At 52.5% G+C, this 24173-nt stretch overlaps 2 protein-coding genes across 7 annotated transcripts in view; one reads left to right on the top strand and one right to left on the bottom strand.

Moving 5' to 3' along the window:
- The first annotated feature begins 1242 nt into the window (after positions 1-1242).
- CDK2AP1 (cyclin dependent kinase 2 associated protein 1) lies at positions 1243-12485 on the top strand. Of its 4 annotated transcripts, none has more exons than XM_037995502.2 (4): positions 1243-1327; positions 6183-6277; positions 8139-8265; positions 11686-12485. In XM_037995502.2, exons 2-4 carry the CDS (start codon positions 6212-6214, stop codon positions 11751-11753), a joined length of 261 nt encoding a protein of 86 aa, XP_037851430.1. In that variant the 5' UTR covers positions 1243-1327; positions 6183-6211; the 3' UTR covers positions 11754-12485. The 4 variants fall into 4 exon arrangements, with proteins under 4 accessions (XP_037851430.1, XP_008003302.3, XP_008003303.1 ...); XM_008005111.3 differs by lacking the exon at positions 1243-1327 and adding an exon at positions 1601-1919; XM_008005112.3 differs by lacking the exon at positions 1243-1327 and adding an exon at positions 3178-3285.
- MTRFR (mitochondrial translation release factor in rescue) overlaps positions 12183-24173 on the bottom strand; it is a 25852-nt gene continuing 13861 nt past the window's right edge. For 2 of the 3 annotated variants that reach the window (XM_008005095.3, XM_008005094.3), the window contains exons 2-3: positions 19770-20079; positions 12183-16951 (exon numbers count right to left, since the gene is read on the bottom strand). In XM_008005095.3, the coding sequence (XP_008003286.1) occupies positions 16733-16951; positions 19770-20060 (510 nt within the window). In that variant the 5' untranslated portion in view covers positions 20061-20079 and the 3' untranslated portion in view covers positions 12183-16732. The remainder of the gene's footprint in view (positions 16952-19769; positions 20080-24173) is intronic. The other variant, XR_005239512.2, reaches the window with a different exon arrangement.

Raw genomic sequence — 24173 nt, 5'->3', positions numbered from 1 at the left:
TCAGAGCACTCATAGAAGGGACTGGGCCTGCCAGTGAGATCTGGATTCTTGCCCTGAGGAAATGGAGGCCTAGTCAGTCAGTCAGTGGATGGGGGAGTCAGAGTCAGTACCCGGTGTGTACGCCTCAGGAGACCTCTGCTAGTAGCTGCAGCCCTGCACTGTTCAATATGGTGACCCCTAGCTGTGGTGGCTACTGAGCGCTGAAACGTGGCTACTCTGAATTAAAATGTGCTGTAAGTATAAAACACACACTGGATTGCGAAGACTTAGTATAAGAGAATGTAAAGTGTCTTATTAATAATTCCCTTTAATGAAATCACGCTGTTCTGGAGCTATTGTTAAATAAAACATGTCAAAATCAATTTCACCAGTGTTTTTTTACTTTCTCAAATGTGACTACTGAAAAATTGAAAATTACTTATGTGGCTGGCATGCTATTTCCATTGGACAGTGCTGCTCTAGAGGACTAGGCGCCTGGGACCAGCCACATGGGTGGCATTAATTTATTCATGGAATAAGGTTTCACTGAGCATCCTTCGCTAGTGCTGCTCTACAGCTGATCTCAAGGGTGGGGGTTAAGCTGGGGAGGGGGTGTCGCCGCCCGCACCTTTGGTCCTAAAGGAAAAGGCAGGCCTGGGTGGGCATCCCTAGGTGGGTGCTTTTGTTACCAGATCCGGAGATGATGCTTGCACGCCTGTGTCTAATTAAATCTGCAAACCATGGCGATTAAAAACAACAGAAAAGGGTGGGCATCTTATGTATTTTAACGAGCTTTACTACTTCGGCAGAACTCCAAAATTTAAAAAAAAAAAATGAAAAAGAAAAAAAAGAGAAGAAACCCACAACCTTCAGGTTATTCATCTAATCCAAATCCAAAATACACTCAATGATTACATTTCAATCAGATCCGAAGATGGGCTGGGGGTGGGGGTGGGGTCGAAGGAAGATCTAAAATTGCCCCGTAAACTCCAGGGGGTAGAAACTTTGCCAAGTTCAGTTCTTGTATCCTCAGCGCTTGGAACAGTGAGTGGCGCATAGTAGGTGCTTCCCTTAAATACTGGAGTGAGTCTACGCACGAAATTGTGCGATTCAGGGGTGAGTTTTCCGGGAAGGGGGATGAGGGGTGGAGAAGGCCTCTAGCTTTTGTCAGTCTCACAGGAGTCTTGGATGCCCAAAGGGTTAAAAACCACTTCATAAAGACAGAGACATGAAATTTATTTGAAATCAATGTCAAGCATCAGTTATTCGAATCCTGGGGCTTGGCCAGAGCTGGGCGTCTGGAATGATCTACGTGCTTAAATACACCACTCGCCACCATTTTCTCCAGGTAATTTTCCATCCCTGCCCCCACCGTCAAGGGGAAGAAAGTGCTCCTCGGATCCCGGCCGCCCTGGCCTCCTGCAGCTGCCGCGGGGGCGGCCCCCAGTGCACCCCTGGAGCGCCCGGCGCGGGGCAGCCGCCCGGACGCGCGCGGGCCTCAGGCGCCGCCGGGACCCCAGCCCCCCAAACTTTGGCAAGTTGCGGGCGCCGAGCGCACCCGGAGGCGCGGGGCGCGGCCGCAGGCGGAGCCGCCCCCTGACGCCGGGCCGCCCCCTCCCGGCCCCGGCCGCCCCGCCGGCTCCGCGGAAAGTTTGCGGCCGCCCCTGCGCCGCGCCCGGGGCCTGGGTGAGACTGCGGCGGCGGCAGGGCGCGGACGGCCATATTTGCCGGCGCGGCCCGAGCCGCCGACAACAAAAAGTGCGCGGGCGCTCGGCGGGCGCTCGGACGGGCGCGGGGCTGCCACGCTGCCGCCCGGCCTCGCCGCCGCCGCCGCCGCCCTCGCGGCCTGGCCCCGCCGCGCCCGGCGCGCCCGCCGCCCGGGGGGATGTCTTACAAACCGAACTTGGCCGCGCACATGCCCGCCGCCGCCCTCAACGCCGGTGAGTGAGCCGCGTGCGACGCGCCCCGAGCGCCGCCAAGTTGGGGGTCCGCGCGCCCAGCCCCGGCCGGGGGATGCCGTGGGCGCCCGCGGAGGCCGGGGGCGGGGGGCTCAGGGTCCCGGCCCGGGGCAGCGCTGCCGCCGCCATGATTTCCGAGCCCGCGCCGCCAAAGTTCGCTGGTGCGCCCCGCATGCCGAGGGCCTTGGCTGGGGGTGCAGGGCGGGCGGCCTGGGGTGACCCCCGCGCCGGTGGCTGCGGATCGCAGGGAGCGCGGCGGGCGAGGGCGAGGGCGGGGGAGGCTTGTTCTCGTCTCCTTTTTCCTCCCGCTTCTGGGCGGCTCGGCGAGGGCCCCTGCCGGCGGGAGTCGGGAGCGGCCCGGGCCGCGCCGGGAGCGGGGCGCGGGGCGCGGGGCCCCGCCGCCCTGGGGAGCGGGGTCGTGGAGCTGCCCGGGCGGGGGACGCTGCGGGCAGGGCCAGGCCCCGCGCGGGCCGGCGCGGGCGGAGGGCTGCGGGGCTGCCGCGGGCCCTGAGGTCGCGGGGCCGCCGGTACTGGGACCGGGATGGGGTCGCCGGTGGGCAGCGGGCTCGGAGGCCGGGGGGTCTCAGCCGGGCGCGTGGGAGCAGGGACTGCCCCATGCGGTCACGCGGGGATCCCCGTAAGGTGTGCGCGGAGTGAACGAAGTTGGCGCAGCCCTGGGGCTGCTAGGGCCCGCGGGCGGGCGTGGGGGCAGGGGGTCACGCGGACGCCCCATCGGGGAGCCCCCAGGGCTGATCCGGGAAGGCCCTCGATGCAGAAGCCGGGAGGGGCTCCCCTCGACCTTCCTGGGGCTGCGGCGGCAGCCGGGCGCTCCCAGGAAACTCCTCCAGAAGTTGTCAGGCAGCTTCGAGCTGAGCCCAGGGGACCGAGGGAGCCGTGGGGAGTGGGCGCAACATTGAGGGATTGGTAGGTGCCGGGCTTTGTGACCTCACTGGGGCCCCTCTTCTCTGACACTTGGTCGGAAACAGACTTCCCAAAAGGCGGTTGTGTTGCGGGGCGTGGGGGGTAAGGACTCGGAGGGAAAGGAGTGGCCCGGTTGGTCACCGGTGCCACGCTGGCTCTCCTGCTCGAGTTTTGGGCCTTGTTTGCAAACGTTGACTTCATAAACCTCCCACATCCGAAGTAGGACCCATAAAAACGATATTTAAAAAAACCTTGGACACTGAGGTGTAGGGGCAGGAAAGGGTTAAGCGTCAGGGTGCTGAGGGAGAGTTGAATTGCTCACTTGTGGGCTCGGAGTCCCAAAGAGCAAACAGCCACTGTTTTCTTCTCAAACATTCTCACCTCCTCTGGGGTCCGCAGACCTTACAAAGACGGGCTTTGTTGCCAGGTAGGACTGCCAGCAGCGTTCTTCCTCTGGCCTGTGGGGAGGGCAGGGGCTGGTGTTGCCAGCCTGGGCAAGGCTGACAGCTCAGGCTTGACCTGGTGTCATTGGGGCCGGGGCCCTAAACTGGGACCTTCAGGGTTTGGGGTCACAGGGATAGCGGCACTCACGGGGACCCCTGAAGTCCTGTTCTGAGCTGGCTGCACCTGTATTCAGCTTTTCTTCTTTTTCTCCTGTGGAGAATTTCAGGAGTGCCGAGATCCCCAGACCTGGGCTTTTTGGTGCCCCTCCCTCTCCCCCATGGACCCTTTTGCAGAACCCCAGCTCCCCTCCTGCCATTTGCATCCAAGATGGACTCTCCGCTGCCGCTGCTGCTCCTCCGGCTTCCTTGTCATCATCCCTCACGCCCTGCAGCCCTGCCTCCTGCTCACGGGTTGCCAAGCCGCGGCCTGGCCGGTGGTGGCAGTGGCGGAGTTAGACAAAGCCCCCGCCTCCCCCGCCCCGGAGCCCCCCAGGCGCCCCAAGTGGCGGGAAGGCCGCCAGCTCCCCAGGCCCCGGCGCTCTTTGTCTGGCGTGGGGGCGGGGAGCCGCGCCTGGCCCCAGGAGCTTCCTGGCCTCTGCCAACCCCTCGCTCCTGCACACTGCGCTCATTGTCTGAGATGCGCCGAGACGGCCTGCGCTGACGTGGTCCCTGTGTCCCGGTCCCTGTGTCTGCAGGAAGGAGTGACCATGAGTGGAACTCGGGGCATTTCCGCCATCTCTCTCCAGGACTAGACACCCCCCACCCAACCCTGAACAAGGGACTGGCCTGGACAGAGCATTGGAGTCACCAAGCTATTGCTCCTCGTCCCCCCAGCCAAAATGGGACAATTTCTCATTCCTCCTTCCTCTCAGCCCCGCAAAACCTAACCCCAGTATCATCAAATAGTAGGGTCTGGAGCCCGTAGACCTTATCTTGGGAAGCACTGCCTCTAACAAATGGAGAAACTGAGGACTGGAGGGCGGGGGGCCTGTCTGAGGCCACACAGCCAGGAGTGGCACAGCTGGGGCTGGCGCCAAGTCCAGTGGGGAGGACAGAAAAGGAGAGGTGAGGAGCAGTGGGCAAAGCAGTTGGGGAAGAGGACAGGGGCACACCGAGTTGATTCGAGGGTGCGTGGGAAGTGGCTATCGCCCCTCCTGCCAGGCTGCTGGGATCTTGCAAACGCCCAGGGTGCTGTGCTCGATGGTCCCTCCCAGAGACTGGCCCTCGAGGCCAGAGAGGTGTAGCTACCAGGATCGAAACCTAGGTCTCTGCCAGCAGAGCCTGTGTTCCCCATGCCACGCTTGCTGCCGCATCAGAAGCTCAGGAAACTGGGGTTTGGCTGATGTGGTGAGGGGGCGCTGGGGGACATCGCCCTGCCCAATTCCTGCAGTGGCCGTGGACATGCCGGATATCGTGGGCGTAGTGCTTCCCCATCCCAAGCTGCCCGTCCCTGTAGCACACGTGTCTCGTCATCCCCACGTGGGAGGCATGGAAACTGAGGCTCGGAGTGGCATGGTGCTCTGCCCAGTTCAGGATCCAAGTCCACGTTTCCAGGTCCAGCCCAAGCTGGAGCATAACCCTGGGCTGCAGTGGCGGCTTCCAGGGCTGGCCTGAGACTCAGGGAGACAACTCGGGACTGTCCCCGCTCCCGGACAGTGGGGCAGGTGCTGAGGTAGCTGGCTCCCTGCATGGAGGGGCAGGTGCTATGCTGTGTGCCCTGGGGCAACTCCCTCAGGTCCATGTCTCTAAATAGAGGGGCCTGGAGCCAGGGTTCTCCAGGGCTCCTCCCGGCTCCCCCAGCCTGAGGCCCTGAACTTCCTTCCTCCTCTGCCCCTCCCCTCACCCACACCAAGCGAGCAGCTGGTGGGTTTGGCCAGCCTGGCACCAGCTGTCCGTCCCCGAGGCCAAGTCTGCAGCGCCCGCTGTGTGTGTGAGAGAGAGACCGTGTGGCTCTGGGGGCGGCAGGCGGGCAGCTGCCGAGGAGGACTAGGTAAATTCTCCATGGTTACCGCTGTTTGTCATTCTGCAGGATATCCTTTACCCGCTAATGGCCACTGGGACGCCATTGTGGGGCCGCGTGCTCCCAGCCTCAGACTCCCCTCCCAGATCCAGGAGGCTGCGTTCTGGGCTGGGCCCTGCTTGGTCACTGACTGCAGCCCTGGACAGGCCCCAATGTTGCATCCCATATGTGGGGCCTCAACCCTCCTCTCTTGGAATGCAGAGCCGTTGGGACATAGACTGCCAAGAGTCTGGTCCCCTCTTTGGGGAGGGGGAGACAGGCACAGAGAGGTTGAGGGGCTTTATCTGGGGCACACAGAGGCCGTGGTGTTCTCTAGATTCCTAATTTGATGTCCAGCGTGCCTGTCTCCAGCCAGGGTTGGGTCTCAAATACTCTAAGGCCTTCCCATCTTCCCCATCATTGAGCACAGCAGAGATTTGGGCGCATAGGACAAAAAGGCTTGGAAGCTCAGCTGGTTTGGACCAGCCTCCATGGCAGTGGGCTCTTGTGGTGTGATGTGGCCTCTAGGTTCTCAGCCTCTGGGGCCAGGACACAGGGAGAGGGGATGGGCAGGGATGAGGCCAGGAGTGGCAGTAATTTTATCTTTGGGAGCAGCCCTGCTGCTTGGAAGGTTCTGGTTGGACGGGACGGAGCTCTGTGAGGACCAGCAGCTGCTACAGAGCTGGGGATGGCCGAGTTCCTTGTAGCTACATTTCATTATCCGTCTTCTACACTGGTCAGACTGGAGGTGGAGAGCAGGGTTCTCTATCCTGCTACAGTTGGTGGTGTGGGTCCTGGGCAAGGGCCATTGCAGGACCTGGAGTCCTTGCCTTGGTACAACTGGCTGAGCTGACTCCTGGCCTCTCTCTCCCCACCCCACAGCTGGGAGTGTCCACTCTCCTTCCACCAGCATGGCGTCTTCACAGTACCGCCAGCTGCTCAGTGACTACGGGCCACCATCCCTAGGCTACACCCAGGTATGGCAATGGGGGTGATGGCATGGTGGGAGGGCTGAGGGGGAGACATGCTCCCCACCATCAGAGGAGAGAAGCTGGTGGAAGATACGAAGGAGCAGAAGGTATGGGACAGAGCTTTCTCAGCCCAAGGCCCTGACTGGGCTCCGGCTCAGAACACATCAGAATGGCAGGCACTGGGGACTGTGTTTCGCCGGGACGTGTGAGGTGGAGTGGACAGGAGAACACCAGGGAGGGGCAGCAGCCCGAGCTGTGCTGAAGCCCCCACCCCACGCGCTCCTCTGGTGGGTCTTCTCACTCCTCTTTCCTGGGCAAGTGAGGCCTGACCTTGACCCTGGCTCTCCAAGCTGGGACAGAAAACAGCCGGTTCCCACTTGCTCTCCACGGGCGTGGGCCCAGCAGAGGAGGTGGCCTTGTCTCGAGAGCCAAGGTGCCTCTTGTCGAGGGCCAGTGTTTGAGAGTGTGGCCCAGGCGAGGCTGCTCCCTGGTTCTACCACTTTCCAGACTGTGACCCCCACTTGGTAACTGCCCAAGACCTGGGCTCCTCATCAGCCCAAGGGTGATCCTAGTACCCCCAGCCCAGGCTGGGGAACAGCAGGAATGGGGTAGCCACCATGTCAGCTGCACCCCACATCTCCAAGGGATGAGCCGCCCTGTCGAAGGTCCCAGTGGGAAGATGCTCTCCCTGGCTTGGCCCCAGTGCCAGTGTTCTGAGGTCGCCATGGAGCCTGTTCCTTGCTGAGTGGGCGGCTCCCCGGCCATGCCCTGCTAGGCCGTCCTGCCCCAGGAGGAGAAGCAGGTGCGGGCCTGTGAACGGGACCAGCTGAAGAAGCGGTGGCTGCGGGAGGCCAGGCAGAGGCGCAGCCGGGAGTGGCAGTGCCACATACTGGCCATGCGACGGCGGCGCCGAGACAGGCAGGAGGCCCGTGAGGCCTGGAGGCAGTGCCGTGGGGAGGCAGAGCAGCTGGACCAAGATGAGGACAGGAGGACAGAGCGCAAGGCCAGGGGACAGAGGCGGCGGTGGAGGAGGGAGGAGGCGAGGACCTTGCCCAGGGAGCTGGTGCAGCTCTGGGAGGAGGCAGCCAAGGGGAGGCGGTCTGGGCTTGTGGGCTTGCCGGGAGCCCAGCCTCGCTGATCCGGGTGCTTGCTGTGGGGCTCCCAGTGGTGGTGGGAGGAAAGGTTTTCTGGGGGGTGGGCCCTGTGGGTGGGAGGATGAGAAAAGGGAATGCATTCCAGGCTCTGGCGGGGCCATGGCTGATGGCTGCGGTCCTGGTGGCCCAGGTGTGGCCTCTGTCTCCCCACTGGCTTGGAGGCTTGGCACCTGGGATGTGCCCTCCTACTCATCTGCATCCTGGGAAATGCTGTTTGGACTCTTTTGTGCCAAGATGAGCTGGTTCCCCTGTTTTGTTCATTGGAGATGATACACTTGCTTCCTGGAGACGACTGGGTGGTCTTCCTGAGTGTGTGAGGATAGGAGGGTGAGGACCATCCCCCTAACCTGTAGTTGTCCCCTAGAATGGGACGTGCCTTGACCCAGCTGAGGTGGCTACCCCAGGAGTCTAAGGCTGGACTGCGTTCCCTCCTCTGACCGGCCCAGGGGCCTCTCCACCCACCTGCCTGTGGCCTTGGGGTCAGGCTGCTGAACCCTTTTTTTTTTTTTTTTTTTTTTTTGAGATATTGAGAGGGAGTCTTGTTCTGTCGCCCAGGCTGGAGTGCAGTGGAGCGATCTTGGCTCACTGCAACCTCTGCCTCGTGGGTCTGGTCCAAGCAGTTCTCCTGCCTCAGCCTCTTGAGTAACTGGGACTACAGGTGCCCACCAACATGCCCAGCTAATTTTGCTGAACCAATTTCTTTCTGATTCTAGGGAACTGGGAACAGCCAAGTGCCCCAAAGCAAATACGCGGAGCTGCTGGCCATCATTGAAGAGCTGGGGAAGGAGATCAGACCCACGTACGCAGGGAGCAAGAGTGCCATGGAGAGACTGAAGCGCGGTGAGCCCGGCCCCACTGCCCTGCCGTGACCACAGTCTAGGCCTTTAACTCTGGAAAGACTTTTGGGGAAAACGTGGGAGGGCGGGCTGGGGATGGGGCTCCTTCATCGGAGCTCCTGTCTTGTCACAGAGTTGCTGTCTGCTGTGGAGGCCTCAGGCGGGCGGTGGGTCTGGTGGCGAGGGGCCTGGGGGGCCGGATGCCTTCAGAGGGGTCTTCTGGGAAGGGCAGCCCAGCCAGGGAGCCCTTCTTACCCTGTGTGCTGCCAGGGGGTCTGCTGGCTTTCAAGGGTGTGTTCAAACCACCCCCCACCCCCTGCCCTGGCTGCCACCAGTCTCCCTCCTGCCTCCTGCCTGGTCTGCTCCTGTTGGCCGACACTGGTCCTAGGGAAGCCAGGCTCAGGGTTCTTTGGTGTCTGCACTGCTCTCTGCTGTCACCTCTTTGGAGCGAGACCCAAGGAAGTGTGTGGGTCTGGGGCGGGAGGCTAAGAGCACTTTGTTCTTTAATGACTGGAGAAGGAGGGCAGGCAGGAGATGACAGAGCACAAGGGAACTCATGTTAAGGTGTGACTGCCTGGCTGATTTTGAAAGGAGGTTAAATAGATTGCTATCTCCTGAAATAAAAAGGGAATGGAGGGAGAGCAGGATTTCTATTTTAGAAGGCGATAGTGCAGCGGAGCCATAGCCCATGAACTCATTCAAGATGAGGGGAGACTGGTGCTTTTTTTTTTTTTTTTTGGGAGACGGAGTTTTACTCTTGTTGCCCAGGCTGCAATGCAATGGTGCAATCTTGGCTCACCGCAACCTCTGCCCGGGTTCAAGCGATTCTCCTGCCTCAGCCTACTAAGCAGCTGGGATTACAGGCATGTGCCACCAGGCCCGGCTAATTTTTTGTATTTTCAGTAGAGACGGGGTTTCTCCATGTTGTCAGGCTGGTCTTGAACTCCTAACCTCAGGTGATCTGCCTGCCTTGGCCACTCAAAGTGCTGGCATTACAGGCGTGAGCCACTGTGCCTGGCCGGGGACTTAGGGTTCTTAAAAAGGCTGGAGAAGCGACCTGGTAGGGGAACATCTTTCTTTTTTTTTTTTTTTTTTTTTGAGATGGAGTCTTGCTGTGTCACCCAGGCTGGAGTGCAGTGGCGCAATCTCGGCTCACTGCAGCCTCTGCCTCCCGGGTTCAAGCGATTCTCCTGCCTCAGCCTCCCAAGTAGCTGGGAGTACAGACGTGCGCCACTACGCCCAGCTAGTTTTTGTATTTTTAGCAGAGACCAGGTTTTACCATGTTGGTTGGCCAGGATGGTCTCAATTTCTTGACCTTGTGATCTACCCACCTTGGCCTCCCAAAGTGCTGGAATTACAGGCGTGAGCCACCATGCCTGGCCTGGGAGAGGAACATTCTTTGGTTGTAAATCTGTAGGAAATATGGGGGCTGTAGTTGAAGTCATGACCCCAGTGACACGAGGGCCAGTTGAGGACAGGCTGCTGCCAGGAGCGGGGTTGCTCTGGAGTTCATGCAGCCTTTGTGAAGAGGTTGACGGATCTCAAAGCTAGGCTGGGACCAGCAGGATTAGAGGATGTGATTGAAGAGGGCCTGGGGAAGGGATGCAGAACCCAACCCTGGTCTCGCCCAGAGAGTTGGGTGGTCCCAGGGCCGCTCTCTGGTAGCAGGGGTGCTGGTTACCCGAATGGAAATTCCTGGGAAGATGCTGGGTCCCAAAGTCCAACAGGTGATTTGCAGTTGCCCATAAAAGGCACTGCTTCAAGTCAGCAAATGCATACTAGCTGCCAGTCTTGCAGTAACAAGGAAGACCCAGTGCCACCCCTTGGCCAACAGCCAAGCCCAAGCTGACCAAGCTCATGTCAACAGCAGGGTGAAAACATGTCATAGAGGGGTCAGGGAGTTAGGAGCATAGGAGCATTGTAGGTTGGTTGGCAACTGCAGCCCACGAGCCAAGAGCCAAGAATAGTGTGTTTTTCTTTTTTTTTTTTTTGAGACGGAGTCTTGCTCTGTCACCCAGGCTGGAATGCGGTGGTGTGATCTTGGCTCACTGCAACCCCTGCCTCCTGGGTTCAAGCAATTCTCCTGCCTCAGCCTCCTGAGTAGCTGGGATTATAGGTGCTCACCACCACGCCCAGCTAATTTTTGTATTTTTAGTAGAGATGGGGTTTTACCATGTTGGCCAGGCTGGTCTCAAACTCCTGACCTCAAGTGGCTAACCCGCCCTTGCCTCTGAAAGTGCTGGGATTACAGGTGTGAGCCACCGTGACAGGCATCGTTCTTAATGGTTGGAAAAAAACAATGATTTTGGGACGTGTGAAAGTTATGTGAAATTCAGACTTAAATGTTCATAAATAAAGGTTTGTGGGGCTAGGTGTGGTGGTGCACGCCTGTAATCCAGCAGTTTGAATTGGAGGCTGAAGCCAGGAGCTCGAGTTCAGCCTGAGCAACATAGTGAGACTCCCATCTCTACAAATAATAATAAAACAGCCAGGCATGGTGGTGTGTGCCTATAATCCCAGCTTCTCCAGAGGCTGAGGTGGGAGGTGATCAGGTGATCTGATCCTGGGAGGTTGAGGCTGCAATGAACTGTGATTGTGGCCACTGCACTCCATCCTGGGTGACAGCAAAATGCTGTCTCAAAAAACATTTGAGTGTAGTAGTTGTGACACTGTGTAGCCTGCAAAGCCCAAAATATTTGCTGTCTGGTCCTCACACAAAACATTCTCCAAGGCTCTGAGTTAGATTCTAAGATTTGTGGGGTGATGATGTGGGATGTCATTCCCAGTGGCCTCTGGGAGTCATGGATTAGAAGGAACAGAATCCTCAGTGTCTATTAAAAGATCATATTTTATGAAGTTCAGTAGAGGCAGAAAGAAAAAAAGGTAACCACCAAACCATAGAGACAAAAGATTGGGGAAGATTCATTGGGCAGAAGGTAGCTGCAGAGTCTTGTGGGGATGTCCCCGTGGACCCAGGGTCCTGCATGGGCAGCAGTCAGTCCTCTGCGCCCTCATGTGTGTAGCTGGAGCCATTCTCTTGCTTACTTACGCTGGTCAAGCCCTTTCTAGAATTCAGACTGAAGAAGCCAGAGAAAAATCTCAACAGTGGGTCAAGCAAAAGAATTTGGGTGGAGACACGTCTTTTATTCAACAGTGTCACAGGACAGCTTGCTGGTGCCACCTTGAATGCAGGAAAAAATGTTGAGAGAGACATGAAGAGTTGTGGTGAGGAGGGAAGGGCTTTAGGGGGATGGGATTGTTAGCATCCTTCAGGGTTGCTTGGATATAGGTTCCCCCAGTTCCCTTTCTGTCTGAGGGTTTTGTGGACAGGCTGTGGAAGGATGGATCCTCTTCCTGTTCCAGAATGGGCTCTACTGGCTGGTCCTGTGCACCAGCTGATCTCGGGTCTCTGCCTCTCTTTCAGGCATCATTCACGCTAGAGGACTGGTTCGGGAGTGCTTAGCAGAAACGGAACGGAATGCCAGATCCTAGCTGCCTTGTTGGTTTTGAAGGATTTCCATCTTTTTACAAGATGAGAAGTTACAGTTCATCTCCCCTGTTCAGATGAAACCCTTGTTTTCAAAATGGTTACAGTTTGTTTGTTCCTCCCATGGTTCACTTGGCTCTGAACCTACAGTCTCAAAGATTGAGAAAAGATTTTGCTGTTAATTAGGATTTGCATTTTAAGTAGTTAGGAACTGCCCAGGTTTTTTTGTTTTTTTAGCATTGATTTAAAAGATGCACGTAAAGTTATCTTACAGCAAACTGTAGTTTGCCTCCAAGACACCATTGTCTCCCTTTAATCTTCTCTTTTGAATGCATTTGTTACCCACGGTGTTCTTTGTTCCTTTTCATAAGCTAACACCACTCTAGGGATTTTGTTTTTAATGCATATTGACAACACCCTTTACTTAGTAGCTGGCTCCCATTTGCCATACAGTGTAGGTTCTGCTTAATATAACTTCTTTTTTGCTTAAGCATCTGCATGACTATTAGTGCTTCAAAGTCAATTTTTAAAAATGCACAAGTTATAAATACAGAAGAAAGAGCAACCCACCAAACCTAACAAGGACCCCCGAACATTTTCATACTAAGACTGTAAGTAGATCTCAGTTCCGCGTTTATTGTAAGTTGATAAAAACATCTGGAAGAAAATGACTAAAACTGTTTGCATCTTTGTATGTATTTATTACTTGATGTAATAAAGCTTATTTTCATTAACAATTTGTATTAAAATGTGGGTTCCTTGAATTCTTTTTTTTTTTTGAGACGGAGTCTCACTCTGTCGCCCAGGCTAGAGTGCAGTGGCCGGATCGCAGCTCACTGCAAGCTCCGCCTCTCGGGTTTACGCCATTCTTCTGCCTCAGTCTCCCAAGTAGCTGGGACTACAGGTGCCCGCCACCTCGCCCGGCTATTTTTTTGTATTTTTTAATAGAGACGGGGTTTCACCGTGTTAGCCAGGATGGTCTCGATCTCTTGACCTCGTGATCCACCCGTCTCGGCCTCCCAAAGTGCTGGGATTACAGGCTTGAGCCACCGCGCCCGGCCGGGTTCCTTGAATTCTTACGTGGTTTTATTTTTTTGAGACAGGGTCTTGTTTTGCCACCCAGGCTGGAGTGCAGTAATGTAATCTTGGCTCACCACAGCCTCAACCTCCTTCAAGCAATCCTCCCACCTCAGCCTCCCTAGTGGCTGGAACTACAGGTGTGTGCCACTACGCCTGAATAATTTTAAAAATACTTTTTGTATTGAATGAGTGGGTGTGTGAAAAAAACAAACAACTTTTTTTGTAGACATGAGGTCTCACTATGTTGCCTAGGTTGGATCCTGGGCTCAAGTGATCCTTCCACCTTAGCCTCTCAAAGTACTGGGATTATAGGTGTGAACCACCATGCCTCATCTAAAGAAGTGCTGTTTTAAATAATCTCTCATGAAAGTGTTTGAAATGCTTGTTCCCCGGTGCCGTAAAGAAATAGCACTTGAACATTCATTTACTTAGCAAGGCCAGTTTTACTTCTTGCTGAAAGGGTACGCTCGCCAGTTTTGCCATGAGAGTACACCGAACAAAGAGACCGGGTCATTTATAACCTGACGCGTCCACCCTACGGCTGTGTCTGGTTTCCACTGGCTGGAACGGGACCTCACATTCTGTATTTGTCCTGATTGGCTAGCAACTTAGAACTTTTTAAGAGGTAAAGGCAGAGGAGAACAAAGGAAGGAGGAAGTAACTTGAGGAATGGTGAGAAAGGTAAAAACACTTTTAAATAAGGAAGAGGAACAGGCTATGACCTAATGCTTGCTTGGACCAGTATAAGCATGCCAGGCAAATATTTAGGCTACATTGTGGGAGCTAACATAAAGTACATTGATTTGTTTACCACGGCTAGCAGATAATTAAGAATGTTAGCGTAGGTCTTTGAATAAATTTTGCTTCTAAGAGAAGTTACTATTTATTCCAAATTAAATGGGGAGGAAAGTCTTTGGAGAGGAACCTCTACTTTACTTTTTACAAGAGGTAGGAGATACCTGTTCAAAGTATATTTTCCCACCTGACCCGGAAACATTTTGGTGATGACATCATTAGCACAGTTGGCTGGGGAAAGAATGTGTTTGCTAAGTCAGAGGTAGGGATAAAGTGAAGTTACATTATCGGTATATTTTAAATGCAGCAGCAAATGTAAGTGTATGCTAGGAAAAAAAAATACCAGCAGTTTTTAAAAAAAAATTATTATTTTTTTAGATGGAGTCTCCCTCTGTTGCCTACGCTAGAGTGCAGTGGCTTGATGTTGGTTCAGTGCAATCTCTGCCTCCCAGGTTCAAGTGATTCTCCCAGCTTAGCCTCCAGAGTAGCTGAGATTACAGGAGCGTGCCACCACTCCCAGCTAATTTTTGTATTTTTAGTAGAGAGGGGATTTTACCATGTTGGTCAGGCTGGTCTCGAACTCCTGACCTCAGGTGACCCACCCGCCTTGGCCTCCCAAAGTGCTGGGATTACAGGCGTGAGCCACCCTGCCCAGCAAGGAGCAATATTATTGAGTTGGCCTATTGCCCCATGGTTAGGCCATTCTCAGTTCATAGGTGCTTATCCTGTGAGCTTTTGCTGGGTGCTAGAGGAATCTTTTTCATAAAGTGCAGCCCCTAAATTCAAGCTACTTCATAAGGTGCTCACTGGAAGAATCATCTGCTTTGGTGCCAGGGAAAAAATGGGCCACACTGGATGTGTTGAGAATCCACCTGTTGGTCTCTGACAATGCCTCTCAAAGGGATTTTAATACTTACTCTGTATCTTAGGCCCTAAATGCCTGTAATGAGAATTTGCTTTGCTGAGCAGTAGACAAAGACAAATGAGACTTGTTTTTGATGCAGGCATCAGGCAAATTCTCAGCTGTGACAAGGCAGAAGGCCAGCAGGAACAGGCTCTAGGGAAATGGGTGCTGTGTCCCCTTCCTGCATGTGGCAGAAAGTTGCAAAGGTATGAGAGAGGAGACAAATGGGAACCACTGTCCCTCATCTCCAGCTCCAAATTTCCCTTCCCACTATTACTGATTTCTTAGGTGTCATTCTAGAGACTTTATTTTCTAAAGGGAGTTTGGGCTGGGGAAGGGTCCTGTACACTCGCAACAGGAGGTGTGGAATGAGCCCTGCATTGAATGTGTAAGCGTCCAAAGCGGTCACTGAGGTGAGAAGAGCCTTCATTGGCAGCCTCAAAGAGAAAGGTGTGCTTGAATGTATGCACTGGACATGCGGCCTAGGCTGCTGGACAGACTGCAGAACTGAAGCAGGCCCCGCAACTGGCAATCTCACAATGGCCTTCTCACCTCCCAGTATTTTTCCCTATTTGTTTTCTAGGTGGACTCCAGAAGAGTTCTAACAAGCCAAGTTATTAAGCATGGCTTAAAAAAAAAAAAAACAACAAAACTCTAAAGTCAAATCCAGCTTGAGTAATGTAAATTTATAAGCAATCAGATTCTGGAACCTCACCTTTACAAATCTTGCAAATGAACACGCAGGGAATGTATTTCTACATCAGAGGCACAACTGGGCATCATGCAGCCTAGAAGCTAATGGAGCACATGGACAAGGAACGGAGCCTTTAACTCTTCCAACCATCTTGTTTTCTTTTTTTTTTTTTTTGAGACAAGAATCTTGCTCTGTCACTCACGCTGGAGTGCAGTGGCGCAATCTCAGCTCACTGCAACCTCCGCCTCCCGGATTCAAGCAATTCTCCTGCCTCAGCCTCCCGAGTAGCTGGGATTACAGGCACGTGCCAACATGCCTGGCTAATTTTTGTATTTTTAGTAGAGACAGGGTTTCACCATGTTGGTCAGGCTGGTCTCGAACTCCTGACCTTGTGATCCACCCCGCCTCGGCCTCCCAAAGTGCTGGGATTATAGGCATGAGCCACCGCGCCCGGCCCTTGTTTTCTGTTTTACTGTCTTGAGCTGACATCAGGATAACTGATGTTTAAGTGTCACTGGGCAGCAGCTTCCCAGTAGATGAGAAGTTGCCACCAAATGCTATTAATGTTTGACTCAATTCTCCAGTTCTCTATAAAAACTGACTTTACTAATGTAAAAAAAAAATTATTACAAAACAGATACAATCACACAAAGGTATAACTTGAAATAGGGGTACACCCTTCTAACTACCACCCAGGTGAAGAAATAGAACTTTGTCAGGCACCCCAGAGCCCCTCCAAGTGCCTCATCACAGTGACAACTCCTTTCTTCCCTCTAGAAGTGGCCATTATCCTTGTAGAGTACTGACTCTGTGTTTCTTTATGGTTTTATCTTATTTTTTAAGAGACAGGGTCTTGTTCTGTCACACAAGAACAAGTGGACAGGCGGAGTGCAGTGGTGTTCATAGCTCAGTGCAATCTTGAGCTCCTGGGCTCAGGTGATCTTCCTGCCTTAAACTCCCAAAGTGCTGGGACACAGGCGTGTGTCATTGTGCTCAACCTAGTTTTATTATTTTTTTGAGACGGAGTCTTGCTCTGTCACCCAGGTGTTGACCAGGCTGGAGTGCAGTGGCGCAATCTCAGCTCACTGCAACCTCCGCCTCCCAGGTTCAAGCAATTCTCCTGCCTCAGTCTCCCAAGTAGCTGGGATTACAGGTGCCCACCACCATGCCTGGCTAAGTTTTTGTATTTTTAGTAGAGACGGGGTTTCACCGTGTTGGCCAGGCTGTTCTCAAACTGCTGACCTCAGGTGATCTGCCCGCCTCGGCCTCCCAAAGTGCTGGGATCACAGGTGTGAGGCACTGTCCACCATGCCTGCCGAGTTTTATTCTTGAGTCGTGCATGTCTCTGTTCACTATAGTTTAGTGCACCATTTAAATAACTTTGTTGTCTTTTAAGTTCATCAAAAATATTTCTTTTGAAGCACTGTAATAATGCTGGTGATGGAACTCACCGCCATTATTCCCTGGGAGCTTCTGGCAGATTCTGTCAGTTGGAATCTGTAATTCTTTTCTCAGTGGACCTTTTTACTTGACTCCCACAGTTCTTTCAGTAGCTTCTTTTTTTCCAGGGTCTCCTTTGCTCTTTTTTTCCTTTCTTGTTTTTTCTTCGCTGCTTCTTGTTTTTCTTTGTGAACAGGACTGTTTTCACCATTGTAGAAAACATCTACTTTCTCTTGTAGGATTTTCCGAGCTAGCTTTCTGTTCTGATCAACTGATCTTGTCTGATGGCACTGTAAGAGATAATATTTTATAATGTGAAAACCACAGGATGTTAAAAAACAGGACCTCAGAAGTCATTAAATTCAACCTGTTCGCTTATTTATTTATTTATTGAGACAGAGTTTCGTTCTTGTCACCCAGGCTAGAGTGCAATGGAGTGATCTTGGCTCACTGCAAGCTCCGCCTCCTGGGTCCAAGCAATTCTCTTGCCTCAGTCTCTCAAGTCGCTGGGATTACAGGCGCATGCCACCATGCCCAGTTAATTTTTGTATTTTTAGTAGAGATGAGGTTTCACCATGTTGGTCAGGCTGGTCACGACAACCTGTTCGCTTTATAGAGAGGGACACACCTGGAAGGCAAAGCCCCTTATCAGGAGTCCCCATGAGTCAGTAACAGTGAAGACCAGCCCCTCTCCTGCCTCTGCCCCGTGTCTCACACCCTTGCTGTATTATGTGGCTTTCACTGTGATTGTTTTAATCTTAGGAGTGCTATTTTGTTTAGAAGCAACAGTGGCCTTCAAATAACTTAAAGTCCCAAAATAATTATAAAAATATCAACTATGTATCTAGCTTGTGGCCAGTGAACAAACACTTTGTGTGCACCATTCATAAGCATAAAGTTCTGTCTGAAGGAAGAAAATAGCATCTTTATTATTAGTCAACCATAACTCATTCACTATGTAATGCCTTAGTTATTACAGGTGAGTGCCTTGCAAAGCTGTTTGATAAAAGATACATCCCAAGCCAGGCATAGTGGCTCACACCTATAATCCCAATGTTTTGGGGGCTGAAATGGGAGGATCACTTGAGGGCTGGAGTTTGAGACCAGCATGGGCAACATAGCAAGACCCCCCATCTCCACCAAAAATGTAAAAATTGGGTGACTGGACACGGTGGCTCATGCCTGTAATCCTAGCACTCTGGGAGGCCAAGATGGGCGGATCACTTGAGGTCAGGAGTTCGAAACCAGCCTGGCCAACATGGTGAAACCCCGTCTCTAGTAAAAATACAAAAAAATTAGCTGGGCGTGGTGATGGGCACCTGTAATCCCAGCTACTCGGGAGGCTGAGGCAGGAGAATTGCTTGAACCCAGGAGGCGGAGGTTGCAGTGAGCTGAGACTGCGCCACTGTACTCCAGACTGGGCAATAGAGCAAGACTGTCTCAAAAAAACAAAACAAAAAACAGTGAGTGTGGTGGTGCATGCCTTCAGTCCCAGCTACTCAGGAGGCTGAGGCGGGAGGATTGCTCGAGCCCAGGTGTCTGAGGCTACACTGAGCCGTGATTGTACCACTGTACTTCAGCCTGGCTGACAAAGCAAGACCCTGTCTCTTAAAAAAAAAAAAAAAAAAAAAATGAAATTACGGTGAAAGAATAATAGTGAAAGCAAGTTTGGAATGAGTTATGTAAAATAGGTTAAACAAAAATTAACTCTCATGTTTCAGAATTTTGTTACTCATGAATGACACTTTTCAAGGAGAAAAAGTGATTGAGGTTTTACATGATATGCTCGTGGCTCAAAAACCCACCAGTGAAGTGCAGCTGTTAGGTAGATGGACTTGGGGTATGGTTTGAACTACTAAGTGGCAAGACCTTGGGCAGGTCACTTAGCCTCTCTGTGTCCCAGATTCCACACCTGTACTGTGATGGAAATAATGAACATGGAGTTATGGGGACTGCAGAGTTAATGCTGTTTAGAACAGTTCCTCCCACACGTTTCCATGGTCTGTAAGTATCTGCTGCCAGTATCATTATACATGAAACACCTGCCTTGGCTATCTCTTTTCTGTGCTGCTTCCAGTCCATGAGGCAGATGGACTGGGAGCCCCTCTGATCAGTCTTGTCTTTTTAAGAGGGAATCTTGTCTGTTGCCCAGGCTGATGGTGTGCAGTAGCGTGATCTCGGCTCACTGCAATGTCTGCCTCCAGGGTTCAAGCGATTCTCCTGCATCAGCCTCCCGAGTAGCTGGGATTACAGGCACGCGCCACCACGCCCGGCTAATTTTTGTATTTTTAGTAGAGATGGGGTTTTGCCATGCTGACCAGACTGGTCTCGAACTCCTGACCTCAGGTAATCCACCCACCTCGGCCTCTCAAAGTGCTGGGTTTATAGGCGTGAGCCACCGTGCCCGGCCCGAGACTTGTTTTTTTATGTAAAGAAGGAAGACTCCCATAGGCAGCTGTGCACAGCATTTTTTCTTCTGAGGTTGGAAAATGCCTGGCCTCCATGATCCTCCATGATCTCACCCTCAGTCCTCTCTGTCCAGAAGGGGAAGTATCACCGACATTTACCAAAGGGGACAGAGAGGCATGGAGGACGTGGCCACGCTAACGTTAACCAGCCAGGACAGCTAAGGGCTGGGACCCCTAGCCGACAACCCAGACCTGCTTGCTGCCTCCTCAGGGACTTGGAGCCCACAGCAATGCTGGGGATCTCGGCAGCCTTCCTGAAGTGGGAATGGATTTGAAAGAACCATGCTGCCCGGGCGCCTGCCTTTATCAGCCACTGCGTAGCTTTGTCAAGATGTTGCTTCCGGGGCAGCAGCCAAGCACCAGTGCTGCCTGCCAAATTCAAGGATGGCAGCCATACCCTGGCTCCAAAAGATCCTGGAAGCAGGCTTCCCAGGCTGTTGTAGGTGGTTCTGCCTTAGGGAGGAATGGCTCAGGGATGGGACGAGATCTGCAGTGCCCTCTACTGCCTGGCTGGTAGAGGGTGGCCTGAGCCAGAAAGAGAATGCCCTTCAGCTGATCCCATTCAGACTTGGGAGAAATCTCTGGAGGTTGTGGGACCCTTGGGCGGGGCCTCTCCCCTCAGCGGCCTTCTGTTGTCTACCTTTACAACGATGCCCGAGGGGATGTGCTTCAGCACCACACAGTTGCTGGTTTTGTTAGTTGCCTGGCCCCCTGGACCGTGTCCTTTCACAAACTGCTCTTCGAGCTCATTCTCATCCAAGGAAAGCAGTGCAGGGTAGTCCTTCTTGCCTGCCATCTGGACCAGAGTGACAGCTATTCCTGGGGATAACAACGTCAGCTTCTCCCAAAGCCGGAGTCCCCAGGGCGCCCGGCATATTCGGGTCAGTGATGTAGGAAAATGAAATAAACCCGTGGTGCTCTTGAGGAACATGGCTCTGCTGGCTGAGGACCTGGGTTAGATGAATAAGGAGGAGAGCTTTCAGAAAGAGGCATCTGCCCTCAAGATTGTGCTTCAGATTTGAAGACAGCTTTTTATAAAGCAATTCAAATGATGACCCATCTGTTACCAAGGGAATTTAGGAAATGGGTGGAGACACATTATTCAGCAAGACACCCCTCTCCTCACCCTTGCACTGTCTGCCATGTTACCAGGACATGCCCTGCCAGCTAATACATATTTTCTTGCAATAGACCAAAAATATCTTGCAAGCACCCAGGGGTGCTGTTTTCTCAGGAAGGAGAGGTTTTGAGTGTGAAATTCAGGCCGGGCGTGGTGGCTCACGCCTGTAATCCAAGCACTTTGGGAAGCTGAGGCAGGTGGATCACAAGGTCAGGAGTTCAAGACCAGCCTGGCCAAGATGGTGACACTCTATCTCTACTAAAAGTACAAAAATTAGCCAGGCTTGGTGGTGGGTACCTATAATCCCAGCTGCTCGGGAGGCTGAGGCAGAGCCACTGCACTCCAGCCTGGGCAACAGAGCGAGACACTGTCTCAAAAAAAAAAAAAAAAAAAAAAGCAATTCAAAGGAACAGGACTATAATTTGATACAGATAAATAGTGCATCAAGTAAGAATTAGCATCTGGGTCAAGTGCCAGTATTTAAATGTTTGAGAATCTCTCAAATCAAAATGTAAAGATGACAGTATGAGAGTCTATTTTATTTTTTGAGATGGAATCTTGCTCTGTTGCCCAGGCTGGAGTGTGATGGCATGATCTTGGCTCACTGCAACCTCCGCCTCCCAGGTTCAAGTGATTCTCCTGCCTCAGCCTCCCGAGTAGCTGGGATTACAGGTGCATGCCACCATGCCCGGCTAATTTTTGTATTTTTAGTAGAGGTGGGGATTCATTCACCATGTTGGCCAGGCTGGTCTCGAATTCCTGACCTCAGGTGATCTGCCCGCCTCGGCCTCCCAAAGTGCTGGGATTACAAGCATGAGCCACCCCCAACCCCGGCTGAGAGTCTATTTTATAGCTGAGCTTAAACAGTCTGACATAGTAAACATCACTATCAATCAATGTCATGATTGTTGTTTTTTGTTTCCAGTTTCATGGATTTGCATGTGAACATCTGTTCCCCTGGACGCACTGCCAATAATGTGGTCCAACTGGTACTCGTTGTTGGAACTACCAAGTCAATTAATTTTCTTTTTTTTTTTGAGACGGAGTCCCACTCTGTCGCCCAGGTTGTACTGCAGTGGCGGGATCACAGCTTTCTGCAGCCTTGACCTCCCCAGGGTCAGGCGATTCTCGCATCTCAGGCTCCATAGTACGTGAGACTACAGGCACACCCCACCACAGCTGGGTAATTATTTTTTGTAGAGATGGGGTTTCGCCATGTTGCCCAGGCTGGTCTTGAACTCCCTAAGGTCAAGTAATCCACCTGCCTCAGCCTCCCAAAATGCTGGGATTACAGGTGTGAGCCACTGCACCCAGCCAGTCAACTCACTTTTAATAAGGTCCTTGTTAGGTATAGTGAGGGACATGAGATGAAAAAGAGCTAGACTGTCTTCATGGAGCTTACAGGTTAGTTAGAAAAGATATTAAAAGACAGATGAGATGGGCCTAGACTCCCCACCTACATCTTTCTCCCATGCTGGATGCTCCCTGCCCTCAAACATCAGACTCCACGTTCTTCAGTTTTGGGACTCGGACTGGCTCTCCTTGCTCCTCAGCTTGCAAACAGCCTATGTTGGGACCTTGCGATCATAATTTATTTGCAGGGGAGCTCCTGGGATCATGGCAAACAGGAGGCAGGACTAGACTGCAACTTCAGACAGAGCAGCATGCAGAGGCTTACATTGTGAATTTTAGCTCCAGATCAACTGCAAGAACAAGCCAGCAATCCTGAGAGGACCCACAGACCCTCTGAAGGAAGCAGATTGCTCCTGCAGGGCCCGGGAGACCCCCAAATACTGTGAGTGCCCCAACTGTGGAAGTGGGAAAGGGAGACCCTCCTCTCAAAAACACACCCCCGCACTGGAGAGGCTGAAGGTCTGTTTGCAGAAGAAATTTCTGACTTTACCTGGAGCTAAGTCAGACTCAGGCAAGCGAAATACAGGGGAAGAGGAAGCAGCAGAAAGGCAGGGAGAGCTTGCTGGGTCCCCAGGCAGCCCATTCCTGCCTGACACCACAGGGATCCAGAGGGAGGTTGGCCAGAGGAGCAGGGGATAAAACTCCACAGGGAGAAGGAATTCCAAATTTCTAGTCGAACTCTGTAACAATTTAAACAGGGCAAGAAGGCTCCTGGCCAGAACTCAGGGAAGGGCACGAATCCGAATCCGGCATGCAGACTTCACAGGTGGGGCGATAACTACAGCCCTTTTCTTTTGCAGCTGGGAGGCGAACAGCCTTGGGCAAATTTTCAGGCCAGTCTCACCTTCTGCCTGGAAACAGACTCAGGGCAGTTGTTGGGGGACACGGTGGGAGTAAGACTGGCCTTTCGGTTTATGTGGGAGCTGGGTGAGGCCTGTGACTGCTGGCTTTCCCCCACTTCCCCCTGACAACCTGCATGACTCAGCAGAGGCAGCCATAACTCTACTAGGTACAGAACTCCAGTGACCTGGGAATCTCACCCCCATTCCCTACAGCAGCCGCAGCAAGACCTGCCCTAGGAGAGTCTGAGCTCAGACACACCTAGCTCCACCCCCACCTGATTGTCCTTCCCTATCCACCCTGGCAGGAAGACAAAGGGCAAATAATCTTGGGAGTTCTAGGGCCCCGCCCACTGCTGGTTCCTCCCCTAACACAGCTGATGCTTTCTGAAAAGCACCACCTCCTGGCAGGAGGCCAACCAGAAAAAAAATAGACCATTAAACCACCAAAGCTAAGGACCTTCATGGAGTTCATTGTACCCTCGGCCACCTCCACCGAACAGGCACTGGTATCCATGAGTGAGAGACCCATAGACGGTTCACATCACCGGACTCTGCAGATAACCTCCAGTACCAGCCCAGAACTGGATACCTTTTTCAACAAATGCTGGGATAATTGGCTAGCCACCTGTAGAGGAATGAAACTGGATCCTGATCTCTCACCTTATATAAAAATCAACTTGGCCAGGCGCAGTGGCTCATGCCTGTAATCCCAGCACTTTGGGAGGCCGAGGTGGGTGGATCACGAGGTCAGGAGATCGAGCCCATCCTAGTTAATATGGTGAAACCCCATCTCTACTAAAAATACAAAAAGTAAAAATAAAAATAAAAAAATTAGCTGGGCATGGTGGCAGGCACCTGTAGTCCCAGCTACTCAGGAGGCTGAGGCAGGAGAATGGTGTGACCCCAGGAGGCAGAGCTTGCAATGAGCCGAGATGGCACCACTGCACTCCAGCTTGGGTGACAGAACAAGATTCCATCTCAAAAAAACAAAAAACAAACAAACAAAACACAAAACACCAACTCAAGATTAATTAAGGACTTAAACCTAAGACCTGAAATTATAAAAATTCTAGAACGTTGGAAAAACCCTTCTAGATAATGGCTCAGGAAAAGATTTCATGACCAAGAACCCAAAAGCAAATGCAATAAAAACATAAAAACAAAGATAAATAGCTGAGACCTAATTAAACTAAAGAGCTTTTTGAATGGCAAAATAAAAGGCAGAGTAAACAGATAACCCAAAGAGTGGGATAAAATCTTCACAATCTATACATCTGACAAAGGACTAATACCCAGAATCTATAATGAACTCAGTAAGAAAAAAACAATTCTGGCCGGGTACGGTGGCTCATGTCTGTAATCCCAGCACTTTGGGAGGTCGAGGTGGGTGGATCACGAGGTCAAGAGATCGAGACCATCCTGGCTAACACAGTGAAACCCCGTCTCTACTGAAAATACAAAAAAATTAGCTGGGCATAGTGGCAGGCACCTGTAGTCCCAGCTACTTGGGAGGCTGAGGCAGGAGAATGGTGTGAACCCGGGAGGCAGAGCTTGCAGTGAGCCGAGATCGTGCCACTGCACTCCAGCCTGGGCAACAAAATGAGACTCTGTCTCAAAAGAAAAAAAAAAAAAAAGAAAAAAATCCCATCACAAAGTCGGCTAAGGATAT

This window comes from Chlorocebus sabaeus, chromosome 11, assembly GCF_047675955.1.
Source record: "Chlorocebus sabaeus isolate Y175 chromosome 11, mChlSab1.0.hap1, whole genome shotgun sequence".
Lineage (NCBI taxonomy): Eukaryota > Metazoa > Chordata > Mammalia > Primates > Cercopithecidae > Chlorocebus > Chlorocebus sabaeus.
This window is presented reverse-complemented; position numbering and strand designations above follow the sequence as displayed.